This window comes from Hipposideros armiger, unplaced genomic scaffold (assembly GCF_001890085.2).
Source record: "Hipposideros armiger isolate ML-2016 unplaced genomic scaffold, ASM189008v1 scaffold_23, whole genome shotgun sequence".
Lineage (NCBI taxonomy): Eukaryota > Metazoa > Chordata > Mammalia > Chiroptera > Hipposideridae > Hipposideros > Hipposideros armiger.
The window spans coordinates 7141374-7157775 of record NW_017731373.1 but is presented as its reverse complement, the minus strand read 5'-3'; the positions used below and the strand labels follow the sequence as shown (position 1 = coordinate 7157775).

Sequence of the window (16402 nt, the reverse complement as noted above, 5' to 3'; positions counted from 1 at the left end):
CCAGCTACCAGTTTGTCTTTTGTTAAGTATCACTTCTCTACCATTAGGGTTTCGTTGAGTATTATTTTTTAGTCTCCAACCTCATTTCCCTGTGCTAATGCAATTTTGTTCATTCATTCTCAGAGAGCATGAAGATTCTCCCACCAGGTAATCAAAGTGTTTCCCAGACTCTCTTCTTTTCTTGTATGAGTTCGAATTATTTTAGTACTATTACTATGTCAAAGTCTCCTAACTGCACTGCATGAATGCACTAATTATCTTCCTCACCCCTCTCTCCCTAACCAGATATTTAAAGAGAAACTCCACAACTGATGATCAATAGCAACTATAACCCTGTATTTCCCTTTCTATATAGTAAATACATACAAATTAAACTATATCCATACACAAGAATACATAGTTTACTCTCATCTCCTTCCAGTCTCACCTCACATCCTCCTTCAGCTTTCACCTTGCTCTCTCTTACCTTTTACCCTCCCTCAGAGTTCAGTATTTAAAAGGGAGAAAAAAAACGACCACCTAAGTCTTTCTACCTTATTTACTTTGAACTGTAAAGAACAAAACAGGCTGGATTTTATTCACACATTTCATTTTTCTCAAAATTTCCTTTTAAAGGAAGAGAATGGGAAGAGTAAGAAAGGAAATTATGATAGGAAATACAATGCACACTGGAACATTAGTTATTAAATTAGTTCTCATCTCTAAGTTTCCAAATTCTTTATGACAATAAATACTCAACTGACGTTTTGTAGACGAGCTTCTGGTCTTTAAAAGAATAAAAATACTGGGATCTCAAAAGATGTGAAAATTAAAAGCTTTCTTTTCCTGAAATGATATTGCTCCCTTGACTTATGAATTTCTCAATAATTCACTCCTCCAAATCTCCCAAAGTTCCTTTACACACTGCTCTCCTGGGCTACTCAAATTACGATTCATTGATCTTGGATGAAATCACTCTGCAATGACACTGTCCACTCTACTACGCTCAAAATCTCCTTGCATAAATACATATATACATTAATAATTAAAAATAAATAAGGGGCACTAGATGAGATATTGAGTCAAAGGAAGAAAAAAGAATGTCAGAACCTTGGATTTAAAATACTAAAAAGAAGTTTAGGCATCTCTGAAATTATGATGTAAATATAAAAAACATAAAATAGGAAACTGATTAATTTGCAAACATCTAATTTCCAGACAATTTTTCCCAGACAACAAGAATGTTCTGTTTCAATCAAAACAAACAAACAAAAAAACCCTTTGCTGATTGAGAACTATGCAGAACAAACTACGGTGGCTAGGCAAAGGCTATGTGAAAAAGCCGGGCTATGACCATCAACCAGCTTACTGAGGAATCTGCAGAACCCCTGCTAATACATAGGATACATATCTTCAAAATTTGAGAGGAACTGAAAGCTTTATTTACTAGAGAATACAGTGGGTTATCTTGCTAACAATCCTGATTTACAACCTAACAAAATCGGTTAGGTACTATACATGATAGAAATGTAGAAGTTCCACAGGAAAATAAAACAAATACTTCCTCTTGATCTGACTCTTTACTCTTACCCCTGCACAATTATACCTACCATGTCACACACACACACACACACACACACACACACATGCATACACACCACCCTTTACTGGATTCGTTCCTCCTAATCTTAGCAGATTTTTTTTTGTCCACCCCAAGTAAAAATATCCTATTTCCTGGTTGGAATTCATTTTTATTCTTTTGTTTCCCACTGCCCTAGCTAATTCCTCTCCCAGCATTATCCTCCTTTATATCCCAACTCATCTCTGTCCTGATCCACAGTGCTTGACTAGGTTGGGTTTTTGTTGTTGTTGTTGTTTGTGTTTTGTTGATGTTGTTTTTGTTTTTGGTGAGGGGGCCAAAACCAAGATTGTCAATTAAAATTTTGTAAGCATATATCATAAAGCCAATGGTTGTCAAAGCATTTTGTCTTTGTCTTATACATTTTAAAATCCAATTCATGGTACAGTGACTCTGAAAAGTTGACAAGATGATAAATATTACCCCCTTTTACAGATGAAAAAACTGAAATGCTAAGAGGCTAACTATGCAAGACCATAGAGCGGGAGCAGAGCTGAACCACAATTTTGGTCATCTGGCTTCTAGGGTATATTATGCCCACCTGAACACAAATCTCCATGATAAGCCAAGTTTTTATACTATGATACTATTGAAGAAAAAAAGGTCCAGTTTTTCTATTAATTGACCATTTCTGCCAAAGGTCAAATCTGGAGCCTACTTCTGTAGGACTGAATTAAAACTCAATATTCTCATAACAACCTGAACTATTCAGAATTCTGTGATCTACACAGTGTTCCTCAGAGGAATAGTCAGAATAAGAATAGTCAATTGCTAATATGAAAGACTCAAAAAAATTTATGACAATAGGAATTAGAGTACAATTTATAATAAACCATGAACTTGGGCTAGGATTTTATCTCAAATTTGAAATTCATAGAAAAATAATTTCTAAAGAAAATCTTTTTAAAGTATAAAGATGTTTCCCATGAAAAGGGAAAGTTACACACAAAAAGGATAATCCTAGAAAAGAAGTTCTTTTCAAATATTAAAAAATAATTTAAATATATATGCAGTGTTTAGTTTTCAACAACACTATATGAAATGGTTTTCAATTATTACTTAGTTACATACTCACCCAAGTGTCCCTTTCCCTGACATAGGGGGACTGGGGGGTTTCTGAGTTGGAGGTGTTGTACGCGGCAGCCCACCCATCTTCATATTCTGGGTACTCACCTAAAAAATTTTTGAGGAAAACTCAACTTGTATGCACTGAAACAAAGTGGCCTTTTGGGAAATAATGTTATGCTATTTAACAAAGGAGGGGAAGGTTTAAACAGGAAAAAAAAATTAGAGGCCATGCATTTCATATGCAATTTCTACTCTACTATTATTCTACAGTTGTACTCAAAGGACTCTTCCTAACATGAAATTTTCAAAGGATTATAAATGTGTATGCAAAGACTTTATTTGCCATTAGGCCATCACACCAACAGATCACTGGTTAGACTATTTGATACTACATTCACTCAATTGAAATGAAATTGGATAACTATAAAAACTTTAGTTTTGATAAATAGTAACTCAATGCGAAACAAAAACACCCTTACGCAAATCCTTGCTTTTAAGATAGCAAGTATTATCATAAAAAACAAAATACATGTTTCCCAAATAAAATATACAACTAGTTTTGATCCATTAACTAGAGACTACAAACTGCATGATGTACAGAAAAACATTTTAGTTTTTTAAATGGTAGATCAGCCTTACAATTCAGATGTCTTTAATGTTCTTTTATGAAGGAATCACCTACCTGAAAACTGCCAGAAGTTAAAGGCATGTTCCTAAATATCTGAACTAGAAAGTCAGGGCTGAGATATCCCATTCAACTGTGAGCAGTACAGGGACCACTAGCAATGTCCTCGTCCCAGTGCGAATGAGACCCACTTAAGCCCAAATGAAGATTAACTGAGTCACGGGAAAGATGTAAGTAGCATAGTCCTAAATTAGAGCTGGGCCATGACTCCTCATTATTCTATGCCCAACTAAAAATGCAAATGTAGGAAAGCTGGGTAATATGGGAGCAAGGGATACGGCCCCAGGAGTATGTCAGCACATATACAGAAAGCCCTAGCAATCTGGATATCTTAAGGAGCTAAGAGAAGTCATTCACAAATATAGTTCAAATGCAATCTCCAACTGAGATTACCAATAGGTTGGAGTTAATGTTCAACACATAGGTTCATACCTGACCCTATTTTAAGCTCTAAATATTTTGGATTACCAAAAACTTCAAAAATTATCTTAACTTTTCTAATAAGAATATGTCTAGAGTATTCAAATTATTCTTGTAAAATGAAACTTCAAGACATTATGCCACTGAAATTCTAATCATTTATAATTGTAATTTCAAAATATAAATTTTAAGAAAACAAATGATAAGTACAAATCATAAGTACAGAGTACTGAGGCTATCAAAATTAACTGGCTTATAAATACTATTTGTTAAGAAATAATATATCAAGAAACAAATCCTTCAAATGAATAGCCCAGTGAACAAGTTGTGTGTGATGATAAAACAATCTTTAATGACAAATGATACCTTTGAAATGTCAATATCTTTAAAGTGAAGCATGTATAGTAATCCTTTTTTTTTGCTTTTAAACAATAAATATAAAACAAACTGGTTATCAAGTAAAAATAAAGATAACTTATCCTTGCTCTCCCCCTCATTAATAAGCAGAGGGTATACTAATATCTTAAAATGAAAATGCCAGAAGTTTTTAAAAAAATTAGACCACAATCAGGGATAATTTTAGGAGTAATATGATAAATAACCAATAGCTTTTAAAACTGTAAATCTTAATTTATGATACCAGAAGATTTTTTTAAGTAGTAACCAAAGTCCTTTAAGCTCAACCTTAAATAACATAAAACCCAAAGTTACTTTAAGTGATGAGGGAGAAGTAGGTGAACCAAACACTAAACTACATCAATTTGCTATAAATAGGAAGGAAAAGGAGCAGGGATAGAAAAAGAGTAAAAGAAAATTTTATTCTATACATGGAATAGCTAAAATACTTGAAAACAGCTTTCCAACTTTCAGTTTTGGTATGTAAGGTATTTTTATTTAAATTGCAGTATCTTCCTCAAGACTTTTAATCAACCCACCCCCAGCCCCCAAAATAATATAAAAAATCTATAAATTAAAATCTGGTGGACATTTCTATAAATAAAATTTGATACATTTTATGATGTGTAGAATCATCAAATGATTGTATTTGGTTAATGAAGTTTGGATGAGTAACTTAAATCACTTAAGAAACCAGAGTCCCTGAAGAATGTCCAAAAAAATCTATAATTTATACTTCATGATACTGTACTACCTTTATATTAAACAAAATAGTTTTTCAATATTTCTTAAGGTAGAAACATACTTTGTGGAAAATGTTTCCATGCTAAATAATGAGTATGCTATAAATATGCTGCTATAAATAGAAATACTGCCGACTAATTTGACAAAAAAGAAAGAATACAGGAATAACTGTGAAACCAAACAATTTCTTTATTATAAGTGGGATCTGTATTACATTTAAAGTTAAGAAATATTTTAAATCTAAAAGATTTGATAAAAAAAATTTACTGGATAGCCAGCTATCCTGGTTCTAAAAACTAGATTCAGGAAAAGTTTACAGGGGAAAATAACATTTCCTGGCAAGAGGCAAAACACATGACAAAACTGTGTTTGTGGTAAAGGGGAATGGGGGGGAAAGAGAGACACACACCACAAACTCAGGACCAAGAAAATAAAGCAATAGTGCACCCAGTTCATAATAGTAATTCTTCATGAAACTTTTATTAAAATTGCCAACATAAGCAGAACAATCATCTGGCACATAAACGTGTAGTTAATGGTCCTGAGTCATGGGTGGGAACGCTCGTTATAATTTTCAGTTTTATTTGGGAGTTGGAATGAAACTTTGTTGGCTGATTACAATAATTCAATTATATGGGGTTTTGTTTTGTTTTAATTCCATAAAGGGAAAGTCATCATCAAGAGCTAAGTAAAGCAGGTATTAGGCACAAGGAGGAACAGTAGGAAAGGTCACTTTTTTTTTCCTACCAGAGAGAAACCCTCAAAACAGAAAAAAATATTTCATTTAGGTGATGAAGGTTAAATGCATGGCCACAGCTCAAATGCTTTACCACTGGACTGTTACTAAGGAATGCAGATGATACTGGAGGTAGGAGCAGTTCCTTTATAAAAGCAGGATTTAAAATAAAAGAGCAGTAGTATGTCTAGGTTGTGTCTGGATGTGGAGTAATGAGGATGGGCAGAAGGAAGCCATGGTCAAGCACCTCTGGGCCTTCATTGGCTGTCCGGTATTGTTCTCCATTAGTCCCATCCAGGGCATAATTCTCTGGCTTCCTAAAGATCTCTATCCCTCTCCTCAGAGGATATATGTTCCTACTTCAATTCTCATGACTACCAGGAAAAGGACCAGGAGATCCTCTGAGGGAAATCAAAGCTGAAATCAGGAACTCAAGTATAAATTTAGGAGAGAGGCAAAATTTTTAATAAGTGAGTTAGAAAGACAAAAAGCCTAAGGTGCCAAGAGTCCTAAAATAATTCAATACAGAGATAAGGGAATAAGAGTTTAGGAGTAAGAGGGGAGAGAAGCAAGTAAAGAGAGGAGGAGAAGAAAAGGGGAATAAAGTTGGGCAAACTTCTGCTTGATTTTGAAAACAGTTTCTGACAACTGGCTTTTGCCAAAATACAACTGGTGGCTTCCAATTGGAACTAATGGGCAATAACAAACAGGTCTCCCAAGGGTTGCTGTTGTTATGGAGTTTTTCTCCCAAATGTTGTGTCAAATAAATGCTCAGCTGTACCTGAGAGCTAAAAATGTGAGGGGCAATTTGTCATCTTTCTGCAGGGAATGACAAACACTTGCTAAAAATCACACCAAGGGCCGGCTGAATGGCTCAGTTGGTTAAGAGCTCGCTCAAGAGTTTGAGCTCTGAGCAACAGCAGTTCGAGTCCCGGCCCGAGCTGAGCAGCTGTTGAGCTACCAACAGGTGGCAGGATGGCTCAGCTAAAAAAAAAAAAAAAATCTCCAAAAATCACACTCAAGTGAAAAACAGCCCATTTTTTTTACATGGGGTTAAGTTATGAATCTCCAAGATTCAAAGCAGAATTTTCAAAAGTGTTATAATCTTAACATGTTAGTTGTAAAATAAACTCTTAACCCCACCTCATTAATTATTTAGAATCTGCTTGTGAATGTTCAACTGAACTACTATAACAGATCGTAAGTCTTTACTATTTTTGATTAAAATAATATACTTATTTAAAAAGCACTTAAGCTAAGTTTCATTAATGACAACTTTACTGGTTTCAACAGAAAAATCCATTTTGAATACATTAAGAACAGGGCCTTAACATTCTTTATACTATTAAAATAGAGGGAAAGGGTACCCCAGTTCAAGGTACATTCTACTTTTATATGGCCTCATGTATATATTGAAACACTTCCAATATGGCATTCTATCCATTAGGTTTTTGTGCCTTTTGCTGTTAAAAAAGAAAAAAAAAAACACACATTGTTTTCAAAGGTCTTATGAATTAAACTCTACAACTTGTTATCCTCAGTTAACTGAAGAAAAAACAACCTCAACTTCAGATGAAAAGAACCATTAAACACCACCAGTATATGGTGTATAAAATGTTAAAAATTTGACTTTTAAGCATGGGGTTTCTTCTGAGTTAAATCCCATGTGTCTGGTCCCTTAGTACAAACTTTGGTTAGAGTCTGTCTGAAAGGCATCAAAGTCTGACAGCAATGGGAACAAGACAGAGCTCAGGGAGCTGGGGAGGAAATCAAACTCGCAGATACCCTATCAAACATCAGCAGGCTTCTAGGGCATTAGATATAATCCACAGGTCTCCAAGAAGCTCGGCTGGAAATTCATCAGACTAGTTTATTACTTGCAGTCCCTTCCAACTTGAACATTTTTTTATTTCTTACTTTCTAGCTAACATTTTTCTTACTCTACCTTAATGTATTCAATTATTCCCTTAATCACCCTTCCAAACATACTAACTTTTTTTTTACCAGCATAAAAGAAGAAATGATTTATTATATGCTCAGTTTTTTTCACTCTACTTTGTTTTTATTCACCCAAAATTATTAACTATGTGCCACAAATTTATAGATACAACAGACATATTCACAAAGAATAGGAAGGCAGGAAAGACAGCACTGGCACATTCTAGCTTCTAGGATGAACCCAGGGTACTCTTGTCACTCTGTCAGCTCTACCCAGATATGACAGAAACAACTATGTAGAGCCACTGTACTAAGGAGCAAAGAGCAAAGATGTTAAGGAATCGTATCCAAGTGTGATGTTATTTATTAGATCTTTCTTTCAAGGAGTCTCTCATTTCCCACTCATTTTGGCCTATCTCCCATATGGAACAGATCATGTACCAGGAAGTTCAAGAAGTAATCATAGCAGAGTTTGGAGGAAATGAGCATAAAACAGTATGTTAGGCAAGCTGGTCTAAACTTCAGGAGAAAAGAATTGGCCCATTTCTGTGTTTTTCCTTCTGTTAACCTTTCTGTGTACTTCTATCATGTTGGAGGTTAACACATGAATAATCAAAATTTGGAAACAGACTTTAGAGGAAAACAGCCAAGGTAGCCACACACTGCTATGGGTCTAGTTCTATTTTATGCAAAAGGAATCGCCTCACAATTCCACATGCCTCAGTCATCAAAACTAAGGGCTTGGGGCCAACACCCTAATCTGTAACACAAGTACATTTGCCTGGGCTTCTCTAGTCGTATCTCTCTACAGTGATCTACTGAAGTTTCTGTGGCGTGGTTAGTAGCTAGTTCATGATTCAGTTCTGTCATCCTGTCTTCTTGTATCACTTTCTACACTGAAGATATGATAAACAACTGGGTTTTAGGAAGAAAGAATAGGTATTTGAAAAGAAATTATAAAATTTAGCTAAGAAAAGAAACAAAAAGGAAATGCATGCTCAGTTGGACGAAAATAATTTTTGTAACATTCTATTTGACAGGCTTCTTGAATATACTTGAATGTCTTTTACCATTAGTCCTCAAAATACTAAAATGTTACTGAAAACAAACAAACAAAAGGAACTATTTCTCTAATTCTTAACTTGTATTTTGCTAAACACTATCATGAGCTTTTGATGTTGTGAGTATAATTCTCAGCTTGGAAAACTCTTAAAGTGATTTTATATTGAAACATATTTTATATAGCAATTTGAGAAAAAATATTAATTTTGTTTTTTGAAAACCACATGATACTGCAACTTAAAAAAAAAACCCTTAACTGAATATTATCTGCTTCTCAATTTCTTTACATTCAATATAAGTCAAGAGATAATGACACAGTGGCCACAGGGTATAGAATAAAGCACACCATTTATAGAATAAAAAGGCTATTACACAGGGGGAGGGTTAAATGAAGCACATTAGTTGGCCCTCCAATCCATAAATTTCTACATTTATAAAATCCAGCTAATTTTATTTTATAATGACATTTCATGATAGGGTAACTTACATTTCAGTTTCACAAAATATATTAACATTGCAAAATAACCATTTATTCAATAAATATTTGCTAGGCACCTAATGTGTAGTCGGGTGCTGTTCTAGGCACAGAAGGTAGGGAAATGACCGAACAGACAAAATAACTGCCCTCATGATGGAACATGAAGATACCACAAAGTTGCATGACAAAAATAAATAAATAAAAAGAGGAATTATTCGCTGGTTTTAAAAGGCCAAGTGCCAAATATCTCTTCACTCCCCATATGTAATATTCTACATAAGAACCAAGAATGGAAATCCAGCCCTGGAATCTCTTACCTTAAATCTAAGCAACCACTTAATGCATAAATGGAGCAAATAAAAGAGGTAAGGAAAAAAAGCATTGAAAGGTTAGTTGGAACTTCAGGATGTGAAGAGAAAGGAAAAAACAAAGAAAAAACAAGTTAAGCATTCAGCATTAAAAAATAATGTTTCAGTAGATCATAGAAAGAGTGGTTAAAGCAGAATGTGTCATGAACAAGAGTTTTTTTGATGAAATTATATGATACTGTTTTATTCAAAAACTTCACTTTATTAAAGATTTCTTCAAATCAGTGACTCCTAAACACTAAAATTCCAAACAATAAAAGCATCTACAGAGTCCCAGAAGAATAACATTTTACTTGAGAAATAAATAAGAATTGGAGTGGGGGCATCACATTTTATTATATAAATGGGCAAGCACAAATACGATGTTTTATATTCTAAGTACCTTTTCTCCATTAGATTCTGGCAGTCCTCTAAAATTTTCTTAGCGGTTGTTAGCCTTGTATAGATCTCAAAAGATTTTCCCAAGTTAGAATTTCAGTTAATTATATACCCAATTACATGTCCTAAGTGAACATGCTCTAATTAGCATAGTAATCTAAATGAATGTGTCAATTATAAGATTAAATATCAAATTCCAGGTAATAGTGCTTATTATCAACTTTCTGAGGAAGAAAAAAATTTGTTTTAATTTACACTGCGTATTTTCTTTCACCTAGATCTACAGTAAATTTAGATTTAATTGATTTCTATCCATACTAGTACATTTTTTAAATTTAAACTTGCTTATAGAGTCACAGATTAACTGCATAAACTATAGTTTCACGCATAAGCATATATATATTTATTCAAAGTCACATTTGTAAGTCATTATCTTTCAAATCACTGATGAGATGCAAACTTTAAGTAATTTAATACTTAGCTAAAATTCTGAATAATTTCTTAAGTACAAACACCAATTTAATTTACATGCTCCTTAAGTTTTGATTATGGTACTTTGTGTCATAGCAGGCACTCAAATACATTTTAGAAGATTGCTGAAATATATAATGGTTATATATTCAAAAACAATGGAAATATTAATTCCTACTGTCTGCACTATTCTCACCTAAAATGTAAAGATAAAATTATTTTAGGAAAATTCAAAATACATGTTTGTTTATTTATGTTCTTTCTGAAAACTAATGCCCAAATTTTGCTGATAACTTTTTGAGATAAGGTAAATACTTATTAACGTACTGAATAATTTTTTAATCGGTCATATTAAATCATTAGAAGATTAGAAAGATTACACCACACTATCTACCAGGTCTAGATGAGGTATTATCATAACTGATTAAGCAAATATAATTCATTCAAAGATAATCATTTAAAACTTGAGAACAGAGCACTAAGAAGCAAGAAAGATAAAACAGGTATAGTAGTCAAGAATCTTCAGAACTACAACTGGGCCAAGACTTAGTTCTCTAGGAAAGGAAAGATAAAAGCTAAATTTTCTAAAGAGTTAGTCCATTATGGGGTTTTGTTTTAAAAAGCTTGACAAAAATTATACTTACCTTTACTCCATGTCCAATATCATCTAGAATTGTATAGTCAATAGGTTTTCTAATATAACGAACTGGTCGTTCAAGGTTGGCCGGAGCAATAATCTTATGTGTCCTTGAAGTGTTTTTGTTGGTAGTTAAAATACCAATTTCTCTTCTTGCAACTTTCTCTTTATGAATATCAACAGTCTGCAAAAACATAACATAAACACAACACAAAAATGTACACGGCTCATAATATCCAGAAAAATCAAGGTATAAGTGCTCAGAGATTTAACACGATTATTCAGATTCTTAATCACAATTGCTAAATTTTCTCCTTTTTGGACCAATATTGACTTTCTCCATTTCTAGGTTAAAGCAAGGGTTGGCAAAACATGGCTGGCAGACCAAATGTGGCCTATCATCTGTTTCTTACAACCCAAAAAGCTAAGAATGGTGTTTACATTTTTTTATTGGTTGAAAAAAGTCAAAAGAAAAATAATATCAGGACATGTGAAAATTATGTGGAATTCAAATTTGTTTCCATAAATAAAATTTCATTGGAATCCAGCCATTCTATTTGCTTACGTAGTTTCACACTACAATGGCATAGATGAGTAGTTCTAATGGAGACCTTACAGTCTGCAAAGCCTAAAATATTTATTAGCTGGGCCTTTACAGAAAAAGTTTCCCAAACCCTGAGTTAAAGTATACTATTTTTCCCTCTCTACATTTAAGATTTAGCCCAATATAATGATTAAGAGAACCCCAGTAATTAATCTGGTTACATTTAAAAATAACCTATTAGTATAATTTCTTATTAGTGTTTATATATTTTCTTATTTTTAAAAAAAGAATCCTAAAATATAAATGTTACAAATATTAGAGTCATTTAAAAAAAAAAAACTTTACGTTTGCTTAGGTAAAAATGCTTATATTTTATCATGACACAATGCTTGTGAAATATTTCATTAATTTCATTTATTAAATGTTCATATAGGTACTATATGTTTTTACTAACAGCCTTCTATTTGCTAGTAGAGGGGGAATTTATACACACACACAAATAATTAATATACTAAAACAGCATTTTTCAAATTGCAGGTTGCAATTTAGTGAGATGGAAGCAGCAGTTATCTTAAATGAAATAAAATAGAAATATCAGACTGCATATGCACCCAGAAAGGTAAGTATTGTTTCTTGAAACATTTATTTGTTATGTATATAAAGATATACATGAATTGTGTACTGGACGCAATGTAAAATGTATTTTTTACTGTGGGATACAGTCAAAAAGTTTGAAAAATATTTCACTAAAATTGTTCACATCTCTTAACCACCGTTCCTGGCTCAAATAGCAAGTAATAGACCCTTTTGCTAATTTCTTCACAATCCTACTTTAATTTCCCCTTTCTAAAAGAAGAACCAGGTAATAACATAGAAGTGGAAAGAAATGATGATAACCATCATGACATTATTAAATACCACTTTAAGAAATCTGAAAGCTAATGATTTATCCTAAACTACCTAAAGTATGAAAGGAACTTGAAACAAATTCAAAGCCTATTTCAACCAACAGATCTTAAAAGCAACAGAATCTGTAAGTTTCAGAACTAATAAGTATCTAAATAAAATATCAAATCAGACTGTCTAATAACCTAATCATTTTAAGTATTTCTTTTTAAGAAAAAAAACAACCTGAGCTTTTTCTGTGCAAGAAATCTGCTGTCTTTTTCAACTACTTGGGAGAGATTTAACAGAAAAAAGTTGTCATATTAGTGATGATATTGGAATTTACTTATTTTTTAACTTCAGGGAAATGGAAATTAATCTCATTTTGAATAATTTTTAATGAGTCATCCTGAATCATTAAAAATATGAAACAGGAAAATTTCATACTTATTAAGTATGCTTTAAAATAAACAAAAACCAAACAAAATATGCACTTTTTAAACAGCTGGTCTCTATCATATCAATAAAAGAAAATTTATCAGAGTATATAATCCTCTTGAGACATTTTTTTCTACTCTGGTCAGTTTTCAGAAATTTAATTATCTTATTCAGAAATAAAACCATAAGAATGCAAACCCAAACAACTATAATAGAATTCTTAAGCTTATGGCAAATTGGAACTTCAATTTCAAATTTTCATGCTAGAAATAATAAATCTCTGGAGAATGAAAAGGGAGCAACCTTCCACTTATTATTTGTACCAATATACAGTGATATTTCATAATAAGCACACATTTTAAAATTGCTTGAAAAAATTGAGACTTAAAGCATTAAAAAATCTGGTCATACCTGGAAGCTGGGGGCACTTACATACTTACTTATATGTTCTCTTTATATGCACACATACACACAGCACATAGACCATTTCAGTAAGAATAAAAGGAAGACCAACATAGCAAAGGAAAAGATTATAGAACTATAAGCCTAAATAAGAGATAGTTACTATAATAAGACGTAAAATTGGACTCTTAGCTTCCTGGAAGAGAAGGCAAAATAGAAACATAATGAGTTACAAGGAAATATACTCCTTCATTAGGAAAGTGACAATTTTCTCAACACTAAACTCTAACAGGAATTGGTTGAAGGAATTATGAGGAGAAAAATGTTCTTTACTCCTTTGTATATTAATTATCAGTAAGAAGGCATACGAGGTCTGGCAATTAAGTTCGCAAACTTGTTGCAAACGATGTTGCTAACCTTTTCTGATATCAGAGGGATCATTCAATTATGAATTTGTACCAACTGGACAGTTAAACAAGTTTACTATTTGGAAGTGCTGAAAAGGCTGCATGAAAAAGTTAGACAACCTGAACTTTTTGCCAACAATTCATGGCTCTTGCATCACGACAATGCACCAGCTCACACGGCACTGTCTGTGAGGGAGTTTTTAGCCACTAAACAAATAATTGTACTGGAACACCCTCCCTACTCACCTGACCAGACCCCCAATAACTTCTTTCTTCACCCAAAGATAAAGGATATATTGAAAGGAAGACATTTTGATGACATTTAGGACATTCAAGGGTAATACAATGACAGCTCTGATGGCCATTCTAGAAAAAAAGTTCCAAAATTGCTTTGAAAGGTGGACTAGGTGCTGGCGTCAGTGCATAGCTTCCCAAGGGGAGTACTTTAGAGGTGAACTGTAGTGCTATTCAGCAATGAGGTATGTAGCACTTTTCCTAGGATGAGTTCACGAACTTAATTGTCTAACCTCGTATTTTAAAACATAATTCTTAACAGCATATATCTATGGAAAGTCAAAATAATTTAGTTTGGCTATACAACGCTTCTAGTCACCTACTCTAAAAAGAATGACTACATCTCAGAAAAATTAGAGCAGGATTTCTCAACAGCAACACTACTGACATTTTGGGCCAGATAATTCTTTGTTGTGGAGGGGTTGTCCTGAGCATTGTAGGATGTGAAGCATCCCAGTAGACACTTGTAGTACTCCACCACCTCAGGTTATGACAACCAAAAATGCCCAACATTGCCAAATGTCCCCTTGGGTTCTGCCCTGGTTGAGAACCAATGACCTAAAGGAAGGACTAATTCACTGGTCCCTTACATTATGCATTCTCAAATATCAACTGTTTCCAAACTTTTTACAAGCATTGACTCGAGGTTAATGCTTTTAGTGACAGCTTAAATATAGATGTTTGGTGTCATTAAGTTTTTAAAAACATCTTCAGTAATGAAAATAATATACAGTTAAGAAAATAAGAATATAATTTGTATTCTTGCTCTCTCACTACCATACTGGGTTGAACTACAGGAGTTCCTGCGGACAGAAGCAAATATACCTTCAGAATAGCTATGGTTTTATTTGGAGTCTGAATAATAACTTAATGGAGAACAATAAATCTACTCCATAAATAAAGACGAGAAAATTTGGTCCAGAAGTTTTCTGGAGTTTTCAGCAATCACCTACTTCAAATTTTTCAAAGCTTTCTCTTATGGAAAATATAATCATATTCAAATTAGACAGAGTAATATAATGAACACTTTATCCATATACCTAAAACCCAGCTTTAACATTCATAAACTCACAGCCAATTGTCAGTTTTAAAATAATTTTTGTAAAGCTCCCACAAAGCATTTTTCATTTAAAAATATATGGCTACTATGTTTTTCCTAAATCAAATTCATAGCTTTCAGTAATCACCACTGCTTTTGTCTTCATGATGTTCTGTGACATTACAATGCTAAAATGTATTAAGTTAAATTTTGGAAGTACAAGTTCAACACTGATACTTAGGAAGAATTTTAATAAGAAAAAAACTATCATGGTTTTCGAAAATTACTACAGGCATACCTTGGTTTATTGAACTGAGCTTTATTGTGGTTCACAGGTGTTGCATATTTTTTTACAAATTGAAGGCAAGACCGTCCACCAGCAAAAAGATGACAACTCGCTTTATTGCAGTGGTCTGGAACCGAAACTGTAGTATCTCCAAGGTATGCCTGTAGTTATATGACAATAAACTTACACTTACTTAGAAGAGGCTCAATAATAGCACTCACCTGTGGCAAACAAAAAATGTGTTTAGGTAGCAAAGACCAAAACTAATGCAAGTACATTGCTATTAATATTTTATCATTTGCTACCTATTAACCAAAAAGCACACCAAGTAATATCACTGCAACTGTGCAGGACTTAAACATCTATTGTTATTAATAGATCCTTATTAATTTGTTTCCTTCTGATCACTGCGACTGCCAAGCTGGTCTTGCATGCTGCAGGCTCCCCCCATGAAACTTCAGCCACGCGGTGCCAAACCCAGGCTTCTCTAGGATACCTCTTATTACCTTGAGATAATCATCCTGACTCCCAGCTCCCTTGCAAGCCTGAGCCCCGCCCCCTCATCTCCATCATGGACCCTGGCACATGCTCAGGCCACAGCAGAAAGGAAGGTACTGAATAAAGTATTTGGTTTTAGGATTATCCATGCATTGTTGTTTCCCATTACCACAGATAATCGAGAGTTGACTGTACTGGATAGCACTACCTCAGTTAGCTGCCCATCAGTGTGGGAAAACATCTGCAATCAAACAGTTACAGTGGATTAACTCAACTAAGTAGGGTGTTTTTAAATATATCTCAATTTCTTCATTAGTAAGATAATGTTTCAAATAGTATTTAATTATTCAAATTACAAACATGCTTTAAATTATTCAACTTTCAAAAAACAAACTAGTTACTAACAAACTGAATGGGTAATTTTCAGTTATTCATTTTTTTAAATGATATAAACTATACATACTATGTAATTAATTAGGAACTCTGTAAATCCTATTTTCTATGCATAGTTACTTACTGATAACTTTAGCGAAATTTCCTTAATTTAAATTTGGGAATTTTTAAACATGGATGTGTGTGTGTGTGTGTGTGTGTGTGTGTGTGTGTGTGT

At 33.3% G+C, this 16402-nt stretch overlaps 1 protein-coding gene across 13 annotated transcripts in view; it reads right to left on the bottom strand.

The window, feature by feature from the left end:
* The window catches only part of ABI2 (abl interactor 2), a 107610-nt gene that overhangs the window by 33574 nt on the left and 57634 nt on the right, over positions 1-16402 (bottom strand). For 8 of the 13 annotated variants that reach the window (XM_019635659.1, XM_019635657.1, XM_019635662.1 and 5 more), the window contains 3 exons: positions 11007-11183; positions 9463-9480; positions 2694-2791 (listed from right to left, as the gene is read on the bottom strand). In XM_019635659.1, coding sequence (XP_019491204.1) covers positions 2694-2791; positions 9463-9480; positions 11007-11183 — 293 coding nt within the window. The remainder of the gene's footprint in view (positions 1-2693; positions 2792-9462; positions 9481-11006; positions 11184-16402) is intronic. The other 5 variants (XM_019635667.1, XM_019635658.1, XM_019635661.1 and 2 more) reach the window with 1 other exon arrangement.